The sequence below is a fragment of the Coturnix japonica genome, chromosome 3 (genome assembly GCF_054131305.1).
Source record: "Coturnix japonica strain WE chromosome 3, WE-NBRP24, whole genome shotgun sequence".
Taxonomy (NCBI): Eukaryota; Metazoa; Chordata; class Aves; order Galliformes; family Phasianidae; genus Coturnix; species Coturnix japonica.
Window position 1 is genome coordinate 26,658,105 of NC_140665.1, and position 13,136 is coordinate 26,671,240.

The following is a 13,136-nucleotide window of genomic DNA, read 5'->3' on the forward strand; positions in this document are numbered from 1 at the left end:
TAACAGACAAAATCTATGTGTTGAAATTGGAACGTTTAACCAGCAAAGCAAAGCAACTATTCTGAGCAAGTGCTTTGAGTCTCCCTATTCTTGCAAAGCAGACTGATGCAGTTGGGTTGGAGCCTCTGGCCAGCACAGCCCTGCTGTGCTCAGCCTGAGCCCTTCCTACAGAGAAGTTTTGCAGTACCAATCATGTACAAATCATCTCCTACAGGCTTCCTATTTATGAAGCTGAACTGGTGTGGGAGATGAGAAGGTGAGAGCGCTGTATGGCCAGCTGGATGGCTGACTTAAACCTGAGAAAGCAGAGGAGGCGTTAAAAAAGAGTAGGGTCTCTCCCCTCCCCTCCTGCAGTCATGCCTACCTATTGCATCCCATCTCAGGAGGTGGAGCACACTCACTGAAGGCATAGCAGTGCCATCAGTCATCTCCACAGCCAAGCCAAAAAACAAAACAAAACAGGAAAGTGATTAACAAAAATAAAAACACAAAACAAAGCAAGGATGTCCTCAATTCTCCAGGCCTTAGGCCTTAGATTTCAGCACAACAGTAGTACTCTTCCTCAGAAATGTTAAGATGCACTGAGTTTGTGAATGCTTCATAGGCAAGCAAATGGGATCTGAAACTTTTCCCTTTGTGGGTCAGGAGGGAACATAAGTGGGTAACAACACACGTCAGAGGTGAATGGAGTTATGACTCCTGCAGGTGTAAAAGCAGGTATTAGTGGGATGGATCGGTGTTTTTTACAGGAATTTTGAGAGTTGCTAGATGAGAAATGCCCTGGAAAGGACTCCAAGGGACTTTTTCTTCTTTTTCTTCTAAAGGTAGTATTAACAGACCTCTCCATTCTGAGTACAGAGGTATATAGGCACACTTCATAGGAAGAGTATTTAAACTCCTTAGAAAACCTGATCTGATGTAAATGTTCCTTGTTAAGACCATTCAGTTTTCTTCCATGAGATTTACCCTGCATTTGGCATTTATTAGAAGATGTGAAGGTAACGTGTGGCCAAAAGGATGCACGCCCAGAATCTGCGCTTCATGTCTGAGTATTGGAGGTGTTATGCAATAAGAACACATCCAGCAGAAAAGCAAACAAGGTCAATAGAGAATCCGTTGTGTTTGTCAAAAGGTTTAGCAAATTATCTCCTGCCTTTCCATAGGGAGATGACTTTTTTATTAAAAAAAAAAAAAAAAAAAAAAAAAAGAAGAAGAAAGAAAAGGCCTTTTATGGAAAGGAAATTTGAAGAGCAGAAAAATATTTTGTTGCCTTGTTATTAGATATGATGGTGCTGAAAAAGGCTGGCTGAAGATTTTAAATGCTTTTTTTTTCTTTCTCAGTATGTGCCGACAACGAGAATGAACTAGAAGCAGATCAGCAGATGGACAACTTGTACCTGAAAGCTTTGGAGGGATTTATTGCCGTGGTGACACAGGATGGAGACATGATCTTTTTGTCAGAGAATGTCAACAAATACATGGGTCTCACCCAGGTAACTTGTTCCCTCACACTTTCCTGTCTTTGTAATACAATTCCTAGAAACTAGGTGTATGCCTAAATGCAGGAAAACATTGTTGTTTTCTGTCTCCATTTCTATCAAAGTTATAGCGTCTTTGGATACTGGAAATGAACCAAAAGTTCATTATTATAGCAATTACAGCAACATTTTCTTCTAAGAAAATGATATTTAAAAGCTTATAAATGAGCAACTAAAATTCCCATCAAGAAAAGATGACTCCCCCAAGAAACTGTCTCCTGATCCCTTTGATTCACATTATTTTCTGTGTGCATTGCTTTTATTTAAATAAGGACCATTTTTATTTCTATACAGGTGGAATTAACTGGACACAGCATTTTTGACTTCACTCATCCATGTGATCATGAGGAAATTAGAGAGAATCTGAGTCTGAAAAATGGTAATACAGAAATAAAGAGTTTTCTTTTTAAATAACCAAATGAAGTAATTGGCTGATAGTAGAGATCTGTTAGTCATGGTAAAGGGAACTTTCGTTCCTAGAGCAATCATCAACTTTTATTCAGTACTTTGCAGATTTGTTTTGGTTTGGTTTGCTAAATACTGCTTATGTATGATAGACCTCAGAGCTGCTTGTTTAGTGCATCAAGTTAAAACAGGCGGAATGTTTTTTCTTGTAACACTTTGCAAAGATTTATGTGCTGCAAGCTGAAACATAAGTTTTGATGCAAAAAGTCTCATTTAAGTTTCACTTAAAGTTTATGTTCTACAAACTGCTTTTCAGTGGTCTATGCATCTTTGATGGTCTCTGTAGCTATGTTACCTGAGAATTAGTCTATTATTTTTGTTGCATCTTTTGTGCTTATGGATAGGAGAAGTCAAGAAGCAAAACTGAGAACACTCATTTGCCACTTTCTTTTTTCAGGTCCAGGCTTTGGAAAGAAAAACAAGGAGATGTCAACTGAACGTGACTTCTTCATGAGGATGAAATGCACCGTTACTAACAGAGGCAGAACTGTTAACCTCAAATCTGCCACATGGAAGGTACCATTTTAGCCATAAATGTTGAATTTGTTGTTTTCTTGTTTATCTGTTTTATTATTAAGAAGACATTCTGGGTGGTAGAGAACAAATATTCTGAGTCAGTTTTTCATTTAAAAATTGTTATTTCAGGTTTTGCACTGCACTGGACAAGTTAAAGTGTACAACACTTGCCCTCCTCACACTTTGTGTGGGTATAAAGAACCTCTTCTCACCTGCCTTATAATAATGTGTGAGCCTATTCAACATCCTTCAAACATTGATATCCCTCTGGACAGCAAGACCTTCATGAGTCGCCATAGCATGGACATGAAATTCACCTACTGTGATGACAGGTAAACTCAACTGATTTCTCCTTTTCATGGACGTTTCAGTTTTATCCAAAAACAAGCAGTCAGCAGTCAGTCAGCAGTCAAACTGCCCTCCTTTGTAGACCTGATAAGCAAGGACTAAAAGACAGCTACCAAGACAGCTATTCAGTAGCTCACTTAATTTGTCTTAAATCTCAGTTTAGACAAAATGGAACTCCTGCTGCATTTCTTCCCCTTCCATGTGAGAAATTCAACTTTGCTGGCAGAAGACAAGACAACTTAGAGCCATAAACATTAGCTTCTTGAGTCTTAAATTGAAGAGTACAGAAAGTTTCTGTTATGTTTTTAGGGAATACCTCTAGGGACATGCCTTATGGACCTTAGTCAAGGACTGTCTAATAGTTGTTTTGGCCCAGGTTACTGTTATCAGTTAGATGGAAAAGTAGTTTATGCTCTGGATTAACTAAGAACTGCTAAGGCACCCAGAGATCTGAAAAGAGTTGGTGTCCTGCTCAATGTAGAGCAATTACCCTTTGCTGTTTGTCTGTTACAGAGCATCCAAGGGGGGGGCTACAAAAATGGTGAAAGATGTGGAGAGCAAGGTGTGTGACAAGCAACTGAAGTCCCTAAGTTTGTTCAGCCCAGAGCAGAGGAGCTGCAGCTCCTCACAGGGAGTGGAGGGCAGCGCTGAGCTCTGCTCTTTTTGGCAGTGACAGGGCCCCAAGAAAATGGCATGGAGCTGTGCCAGGGGAGGGGCAGCTGGGGGTGAGGGACAGGGTCTGCACCAGAGGGCGCTGGGCATGGAAAAGGCTGCCCAGGGCAGTGGGCACAGCCCTGAGTTGCTGGAGTTCAAGCAGCAGTAGGACAGCACTCTCAAACACAGGTCTTGGGTGCTGGATGGTACTGTGTGGAGCCAAGAGGTGGAGTCAATGATCCCTGAATTTAATTTTAAGTTTTCTGATGGCTTTGTCTGACCCTGCTCTCATTTAGAGATGTTGCAGCCACTGAGATCTGTAGGGTTGTCAGTGGGTTTATACATATGCTTGAATCTTAATAAAAACTCACAGGATTGAGTTCTTGTTTATTTTCTTGATCTTGATGCAGCAGCCTTATAAATCAGCTGGTTTAGCAGCTATGGGTGAAAGCAAGGTTACAAGTGTAAAGCTCGTGACTGCATTCTGACCTCTCTGGGAATTTAGCAGCAAGTCTATTGTAATTAGAAATGTGCTATGGTGTAACTGCAGTAAAATATACTTTTTTTTTCTTTAGTACTTTAGGATGAGAGTATTGAGGTATCAGTAGGATTTTGCTATTGGGAGGAAAAGTCTAGCAAGACAGTAGCGATCCATTATAAAAGGAACATAACTCAGAATAACTGGTGCCGTAAACTCACTCAGCGGTTGGTTTCAAGAGTCTAACAGAAGGTTTTGCTATGTTGTATTATTCTCATATCTCTACCAGACCTGATGCTTGAGCAATTACAAGTGCAAATTTTCAGGACTGATACTTTTCTATAGAAGATATATATGATTGTTTTAAAAAGAGTGAAATATTATGTTCTGGCTTTGATTTACAAGGAGACGATGTATAGGGACAACTTTTCACGTAGCAGTGAAATGCAACAGCATCCTCTGAGTTACATAACTTGTAAGGAATTTCAGAGATCTATCTTTAAAACAAAACAACCAAACTGCATGTCTGTTGCTAAATAATTTACTCAGGAGGTTTCATTCATGTTTTACGGAAATTATGATGAAGACATGAAAAGGGAGCCAGGCCAGAGAAGGAAAAAACTTCGCACACCTTTAAGGTTTCTCTCAGTCAGTCCTTCTGGCTCTCTTTTCTCCCAGAGGGATGTTGGTCTCTCTCCAGCAGGTGACACCTCAGCAGACACATAAAAATGTAAAACACTCAGCTGTTCTTATCAAATTTGGTGCTGCTAGACGAATGGCATTAACGGAGCAGCTTATGCCAGGAATGTAAATCCAGGCTGAGGAGCGAGGGAGGAAAGGCAGCATGTGCCAGTTGGATGCCTAAACCCTGCTCAGTGCACTCAGCCTTTCTGCAGCAGTGTGACAGGGCTGACATGGATCATTTCACCATAAGAGGTCATTGTGTGTTCTGAGCTCAGGGCTCATATCAAGGTAGCAGTGTGCCTCATCACATAGTCTGAAGACCCTCATTGCAGTTCATCTGGTGTGATGAGGTCCGCCCTCAGGACTTCTTCCACAGAGTGTTTTTATTTGCGAAGCATCTAGTTCAAAAGCTCTAAGATTGCTGAGACATGTTGTAATAAATGGCAGTTGTGCCCAATCTTGCTCATGGAAGCATCTGTGCTAAGTGTGAAGCTCAAATACATACAAAAGATGGCTGTGTGCAACTGAAATGTATCTGTGCAGAAAAATGAAGATGGCATCAGTTATCTCCTTAGGAAAGCTCATTGTCTTTTCATGTGACAAATGAATACACTGATTACCTCTCAACAGTGAGTAACAAAAATTAGGTGATTGGTATAATGTCCCTCGGTTATTTAGGGTTTTCCTTAGGAGGGTTGCAGGGGCAGGGAAGACATGACACAGGTAAGCCACGAAGTGAGTAAGACTGGCCTTCCCTCCGCTGAAATGTCTGAGAGAGTAGCCTATATATTTTACCTTCCAAATATTAAGTGTGTATATGTATGGGTCCGTCAGTTGTCTGTAGCTAGCTGGGAAGGATTTGTATTCTTAAAACAATTTTAAGAAGGGGGTTTTGAGACATAAAATACTAAAAATCGGTCCACAACTCAAATTCTTGTTTTTCTAAATGCCTGCTTCAGCCATTCCTGGAGAGTGATTTAAAAACATTCCCTTTCTCCACTTATCCTGGCTAAGTGGTTTACAGGAAGGATTATTTTAGCTGTAATACGGAAATGCTGATCAGTGGCAAAATTCAGTAATCCAAGTGAGGACTTAGTTCAGCTGCATGAGGCTTCATGTCAGGGACAATCTCCAGAGCGGGTGTTTTAGTCAAAGGGGCAAGTCTTTGGGTGAAAGAAGTTCTGTTACTTCAGTGCAGAGTTGATGCTCGGCATATCTTCCTTTGCAGGGCCACTGGGACAGTGGGTAGACAGAAATAACTGCATCATGTTTCTGTGGTGGAAAAATCCACAAAACAAAGATGAAAAATTTGTTTTTGATAGAAAAACCCCCAAAATACCTCAGGTGCCCATAAGGAAGTGAATGCACTGTATCTTGGTGGGGACCAGGGCTTTGAAAGCACAGTGGGTGATGTGGCATTGTAGGTGATGCTGGCTTTCCACCTTCACCTCCACAACCTCTGCAAGGTGCTGTGGTGTGCAGGGGGAAGTGCTCTTTGCTGCCAGTGGCTGTGGGTGGCATGTATGAGAGAAGGATAAGGGAGAAGATCTGTTCTGCACAGCTTTGCTGTGATTGTATAGGACTGGACATGCAGGGAGCCATTCTGGAGGCTGTCACAAACCCATTCCCTGGCACCAATACATTGGAAACCATATGTTGTGCATTACTATGAAGGCATTCCTGCTTTGGGGAATTGTGTGTTTCTGGTTACAAGAAACCTAATTAGTTACACTTTTTCTTGATTGGGACTTTGTAATGGAAGAGTTGAAGAATAAAAGGGAGCGATGCACAGTGATTCAAAATAGGATTGTGCAGGAAGATGCAATTCCAATAGTGCTGGTCCCAATCAGGTTTCTTCTAACATGAGCATACACGTGGTGTCCACTCTGCGCCCAGCTGAGAGAACACTGGATTGTGTTGTGCTTCCAGTTAGGTCTGTGTGAAACAGAAATATGCAAGCACAGGTCCTGACAAGAGGTTTTAAGTTGCTTTGCCATTTGACCTATATTTGGAGAATATTTTCATATTGGGTGAGAAAGCAAACAAGCATGTGAAAGGATGTCCTGTCCCTCCTCCATCCCTGCTCAGGGGTAATGCAGCAGGGAGAGGAGCATGGTGATAGCTGAAAGCAGAGGTCTACATTTGGCAAAACTAGCTCTTTTTTTTTTTTTTTTTTTTTTTTCCCTAAATTATTGCATAGAACAGGAATAACAACTTTTGTTAATAAATTAACTTTGCTTTAGATAGACCAAGGAGGAGAAAGAGTACTCCTGCAGTTCTCAGTGTACCCATATTGGTTTTTTGCTCAGCAGCACAGATACACCCCATCAGGACAGCTCTGCCTCTGAGTGGGTGGGGGTCCCAGCTTTGTGCATTAGGTTGGCATGGCTTAGAGTGGGAGATGCCATGAACACTTCACTGTGTCTTACTTCCTTCTGTGACAGCACCATCTGGAGCCATCTTACTAGAGGGAACAGGGGTGCTCAACAGGAGTGCCATACTACACTGCTTGCTTACCTTTACCCTAGAGGCAATGGCCGTCTGGGCTCATTCTCATTCTCATTGGACTGCAGCTCATTCAAATTTAAATATAACTTTGTTTGTTTGTTAGTTCCCAGCAAGACCAATTTAACTTCAATAACTTGGTAACAGTTTGAATACAGAAAGGCTTTGTTAAGGGTTCCACACCCTCACACACACAGAGTCCACACAAGGGCTGACGAATACACACCCAGCTATTTTCTCTGAGCAGTAAACATTACAGTAGAGTTGCACAAAGAGCCTGGCTTCTCGGTCCTGTTAGCTCTCACTATACTATTTTAACTCAAGTAATGTTATACAATAAAGGGCTTTGTGCTCCTACAAAGAGACAGAAAAACACCAAAGCACAATTAAAAATTAGATAAATAAAAACAACTGAAATAACTCGTCTCTTAAGAGCTGTGGCCTTGAACAGTGAGCTCTGTTTATGCTTTTTTGTGTCTTGAAATGAATAGGAAGGCTAAAGTAGTGGCTATCCAGGTATAGGATTCAGATCCATTGTTTTCCTTAACACAGAAGTCTCCCCTTCTATCTCAAGAGATGGTGGTATTAAGATAAACTACACTAGTACTCAAAGAGCACTTAAATAGTGGTAGTTGGGGCAGACTCACACTGGGGGGCTGTTGCCCATCTCTTAATGTGGTCTTTGAGATTTTGACCTTGCTGCATTATGGGGACAAGTTTAGCTCAGAAAACTGAAGTGCCACTTCGGCAAAATTAGGATTACCCCAAAGCTATTTGTGCTCCATAGAGGGCTGCTTAGCAGGTGCACAAACAGCCTCTCAGCCCACCTGTCCTATTCAACAAAAATCAGCATTCTTCTAATGCCTCCAATTCAGCTTTAACAGACACAGAGAAAACACAAAGCCTAACATGGCAGGAAAGCCATCCAAAATCACTGTACAGTTTGTGTTCCAATTTTGTCATTCCACAACTTGTCCAAAAAGCAATTTTCCATCTAGTGCCTAAATAAAAGCAGAGTTCTGGACTCAGGTTTTGTGAGTGACCCACTTGTCCTACAGAAAAAAAAAATCCATATAATTCTCCACAACTTGTTTTGCTTTGGTACTCTTCATAGCTCTGTAGTATGCTTTTTGCTTTGCGTTTCCTCCTCAGCATGCACATTTGATGTTCCATATTGCTGAGAGACTGCTATGGAAAGCGTGCAGAGTTTGGAGGCTGCACTAGAATAGCCAAACTCAATGCAGTGCCCTAACACTATCAGTGCAGAGGTTGTTGTAGCCCTTGTTGTGTTTCAGCCTTGGTGCTGCTCTGCTAGACTTCTTCCACAAAAGCCTTGGAGAGACACAGGACTGTGTGATGGACTCAGGGGAAGATGCTGATCCCAGCATCTGTGAGCATCAAAACTTACTGGAGTTAACAGCACCAGAGGAGGAGGAAAGGAGCGTGCGACCTGCCAACTCTTGCCCCAGAAAGCAGTACTGTTGGCAGTTCTTGATAAGAGGATACTTGTTATAAGATAGTGGTATGTGAAAGGGTATGTAGGAAACATTGCCAGCCAACTCTTTAGTGTTTGGGGCTGGGAGAAAGACAAAAATCAGGCTGTTGCCTGATGTGGCTTTAGTTTGGTCAGCCTTGTTAGGTTTGTATCTTTTCGTATACTTTTTTGCTGGTTATAGTAAAAACCTATTTACCACTGCTAACGTGAATCCAAGACAAAATTTGATCTAATCAAACTTGGCATTATCACAGCAGGACCATGCCACAAGTCTTCATGTGCCATGGAGTGAGGAGAAGGCTAATTTTGTAGTGAGGACACATACTTGCTTGGAGCTTGTCAGAAAGGAGTAATTTGAGAGGTGAATTACAGGATTGGAGTAGACAATGTTGGCACAGAGATTGCAATTCATATATGAGAGGAGTTAAGAGTCCCTTAGCTTGCTGTAATGCATATGTTTTGCTTGCTATCTCAGTCCCATTGTTGACATCCACTACAGCTGGTTTTAGATTTGCATTGGAGCTTCTGGGTGCTTCTTTTATTTCATTACTTTTATTTCCTTTTCCTTCTTTGCAAGCAATCCCTACTTGCTCTTGAGCTTGGAATGAGTGGATTAAGATGAAATCCTGAACTTCCTGCATTGTAAAAGCCTTCCCCATGTGCTGTGCTCCAAACTAATCTGCTAGCTTTATGGTACTGTGCCATTGTATAACCAAAGGCCATAGTTTCAATTTTTAAGACCAAGTATTTACACTGGTCCTAGAAAAAGCCTCTGGCTCTTTATTCCAGTAGGTCTGCACAACTGCAAGCAAAAAATGTACTTTGGGAGCCTTAACTAAATTAGGGCTCCTTCTGCATTCAATGTGTTCTGACATTTTAGCTCTTCTGACCCAGTCGTTATGAGGACTCTTGCATTTATTAAAAAGAAAAGGCATCTGTTGTTTTAGAGAAAAGTTAAGATTAAACTGTGTCGCAGTTTAAAAGATCAGCAACTTGCCAGTGAAGAGTGATTCAAGAATTCCCCTTTTGTTGGTCCAGTGGTAAGCATAAACAAAGCTATAAACACAAACAGAAGACCAAGTTGTCTGGGTGAATCCAGTAAAATCAGCAACTGTCTTTGCTTAGCTGAAGCTATTTGAGCTCAGGTTCATTCCATGGAGATGAGGACAGGAAGCAGTTTTCAGCATGACAAACCGAGGTGTCCCGGGGGTATGAGCTTCTGTGAAGGTGAGGGAAAAGCTGACTCAACACCTTGGCTTTCAAACTGTACACAAAATAGCTACATCTGATTCATCTTCCTCGCTTGAGGGGTATCCAGATGACTGCCATGCTCTTGTTCTGTTTGTGTTACAGTATTTACATGTCTGTCTTGTAAAGACATGCTTCTGTCTGGAGGGCTGGGCCACGACTGTCCTTCCAAGCAGTACATAAAAGTGGAGATGTGCATCTTGGAAGTAGCAGTGTGGTAATGCCACTAAACAAATGTGGCGGCAGATAAATCCTTCCGGGGGTGTTTAGTTATAAGGCATAAAACTTGGGCACTGCTGTTCATAGCAGTGCAGTAAGATGTGGCCCTCTTTCCAAGCTTCCTGGCTTTTTCAGGTTTCTGACAGCCAAGCAGTTGATCTGTAGTTGTTTTGGTACTGCTCTGGGTAGCATTGTGGATGATTATTGCAGTTTCAAAGCTAGGAAGAGGCATCCAAGAGTGTTGTTGCCAACTTGAAAAACAGTAATGCTTCCATGTTTTCCCAGGAGAGGTGATATCTTTAATTTTTGAGTGCATATAGAGGATTTTTAAAAATAATTATTATTTTACTAACTGTATTTTCTGTAAATGTGAGTATGTGACTGTTTTAATCCAAATTTAATTTAGGAAAAAAAGAGCCCTTTTCCTCCACCCCCTCATTAGAGAAATTCATCTGCACAGTTTGCTGACCTATTTTCATTTACTCAGGAACTTGTGACAAACCGTGCCTTGCCTGAGTACTCAGAAAAGCTCTGAAAAAAAGTCCATTTTTTTTTCAGATCATAGCTTTCTTTGTGTAAAATCCTACTTAGCTTGTGGATTAGTCACCCAAGTAACCTAATCCACATGGTAAAGTTCTCATATAATTGAGAAACGCTAAGTATGAGCTGATTTTTTTTTTCTTCTAACTGTCCTTAATTACTCACCTTGCTTTTTTATTAAATGTTGTACCAAAAGCAGTGAATTAACTTTTATATTTGTAAGCTTTTACAGTATATACTTTCAAACCTGATGGTGCCAGCCACTATTCCCTTGCCTTGTGTGCATTTGTTTTTTTGAATGGTAGTGGGAGTTGCTATGGGTAGGGAACAGCTTGAGAACTTGGTCAGCAACAATTTCCCTGTGGTGAGCTTCTATAGAAGATACTGTAAAATGGGAATAGAAAACTTTGCAACACTTGCAACGATGACCACCTTAGAAATTACTAAGAATTACAGTAGTAAAAGTCAGCCTATTCTTAACATGAAAATATTTAAGAACATGATTGGATATCCTCTACAGCTTCTAAAGTGTAGGGAAGTTCGGGATTTCTCACACTGTAGTTTTAATCCTTTTTGTTTAAAGACTAGAACTGAGTGCTGTAATGTACTGTCAGGTGATGTGAATTTTAAATGTTTGGCTTTTCTTAACCTAGAATAACAGAATTGATTGGATATCACCCAGAGGAGTTGCTGGGCCGTTCAGTATATGAGTTCTACCATGCCTTGGACTCGGAGAACATGACCAAAAGTCATCAGAACTGTAAGTCACACTCTTAGTTTTCTTCATAGTTTGCAAATAATAAACCACAACTAGTAGATACCTCAATAAGTTGTTGAAAATATAAGTGCACCCTGTGTGTGAGGATGGGTGTTTATATGCATGTATTCTTAGAAAATAGGTTCTTTCTTTGTAAGAAAATTTACATGTTACCATGTTTGTATTGCTGAAGAGTGTTGCTGCTCTTTCTACACGGTCTGATTTTTGCCAGACTTAAAACTAAATTTGGATCATAGCTAAAAGAGGATCTTTCTTTCAGGAGTAATACAAAGATCAGCTGAGAAAAGCTGAGTTAGGCAGTATTATCTTGGTGAGAAGTGCATTTACTAGCTTATCATTCTAGTGTACTGTTGGGCTCAGCAACAAAGATGGCTGTAAAGAGTAGTAGGAAGAGCTTAATACAGCATATTTCTGAATGTCCTTCTACCAAAAAACCCCTCTCTTCACTCAAAAGAGATGTGCAAAGAGACTTTCTAAACAGGGTATTCATTATACGGATGATATATACTGCCAGAAAACAGCTGCTTCTTGTTACTCTTATGACTAAACTGCCAGCCTTAGCTGGTTTTGGTGTAAAATACCCGAATCATTTTGGTAACAAAGATCAGAGCCTGTTCCTCCTATTTGGCAGGTGTCTTAATATATCTTAAAACCTCTTGATTCAAACCTGCAGTCTCTGTCCTTAAAGGTGGCGCAATGGCTAGAGACAGCATGGTGCCCTAATGTACAAATTATGCTCTCTAGGTCTGGCTTTACAACCACTGAACTAGAAGTTCTTGGGAGAGTACTCAGCAAAGAATCACTAAAACTTCTGCTGCTGCTGTTTTAATAAAAACAAGGCAGAGCTGCTAGGCTGGAGCCCACAAGTTATAAACAAAAACATAAAGCACCTTGTAGTTATTATGATCAAGGTCTCTGTGGCTCAGGAAAGACTAGGACTTACATCGTGTATGTAGGGAATTACAGCAAATGCTTTTAGAGTATTTTCTGTACATCTTGGAGGAAAGCATCAGTAAAGTGTAGCTGTCTGACTTTAGGGAGAAAAGGGAACATATAATATGTGTTGTTAGCTGAAATGGCAAGGATTCAGGGCAGCTTTGAGTTGAATGTTATTTGAAAGATCATTTGGCAGTGATTAAAGTTGTGTGCTGTTGGTATGAATCATTCCGTTTCCAGAGCTGCTGAAAAAAATAAAATAGTAATAATCACATCATACTTACAGAGAGTTCTCTGGGAATATATTTGTTGAAATTGTTTCTTTGAAAATGTGTTCATGCTTTTAATAGTGAAAAAGAGTTAGGCTTATTAGATAGAATGTGCATAGCCCATGATGGGCTAAAAGTAATCCCATGAGGAAATTAGTGACTATGCTTTACGGTTGGTTTTGAGTTATGGAGTTATATTTCTAAGAATAGGACAATTCTAGATGAATTAAAATGAGAGCTGGCAAATTCTTTGGTGGCTGGAGAGAGCCCATGTTGTTTATCCCTGTCTAATTAATTAGATAGGACCATTGAATCAAGACATGTCTGTGTAAGGGTTTCTGGATTGCTTCTACTAGTAATCTTGCCCGGGTATTGATGGTGACTTCTTCTCAATGTAGCAATTGGAATCATCTCACAAATGGCATAAGTTGATGTTTGGAGGCAACTCAGAAGAAGACCACAA

At 40.7% G+C, this 13,136-nt stretch overlaps 1 protein-coding gene and 1 long non-coding RNA gene across 6 annotated transcripts in view; one reads left to right on the plus strand and one right to left on the minus strand.

Moving 5' to 3' along the window:
- Positions 1-13,136, plus strand: part of EPAS1 (endothelial PAS domain protein 1) — a 75,140-nt gene that overhangs the window by 49,973 nt on the left and 12,031 nt on the right. For all 3 annotated transcript variants that reach the window (XM_015857487.3, XM_085543121.1, XM_085543122.1), the window contains exons 3-7: positions 1,342-1,493; positions 1,833-1,917; positions 2,401-2,519; positions 2,649-2,851; positions 11,344-11,450. In XM_015857487.3, coding sequence (XP_015712973.2) covers positions 1,342-1,493; positions 1,833-1,917; positions 2,401-2,519; positions 2,649-2,851; positions 11,344-11,450 — 666 coding nt within the window. The remainder of the gene's footprint in view (positions 1-1,341; positions 1,494-1,832; positions 1,918-2,400; positions 2,520-2,648; positions 2,852-11,343; positions 11,451-13,136) is intronic.
- The window catches only part of LOC107311163 (uncharacterized), a 68,840-nt gene that overhangs the window by 11,472 nt on the left and 44,232 nt on the right, over positions 1-13,136 (minus strand). The gene's annotated exons all lie outside the window — the stretch shown is intronic.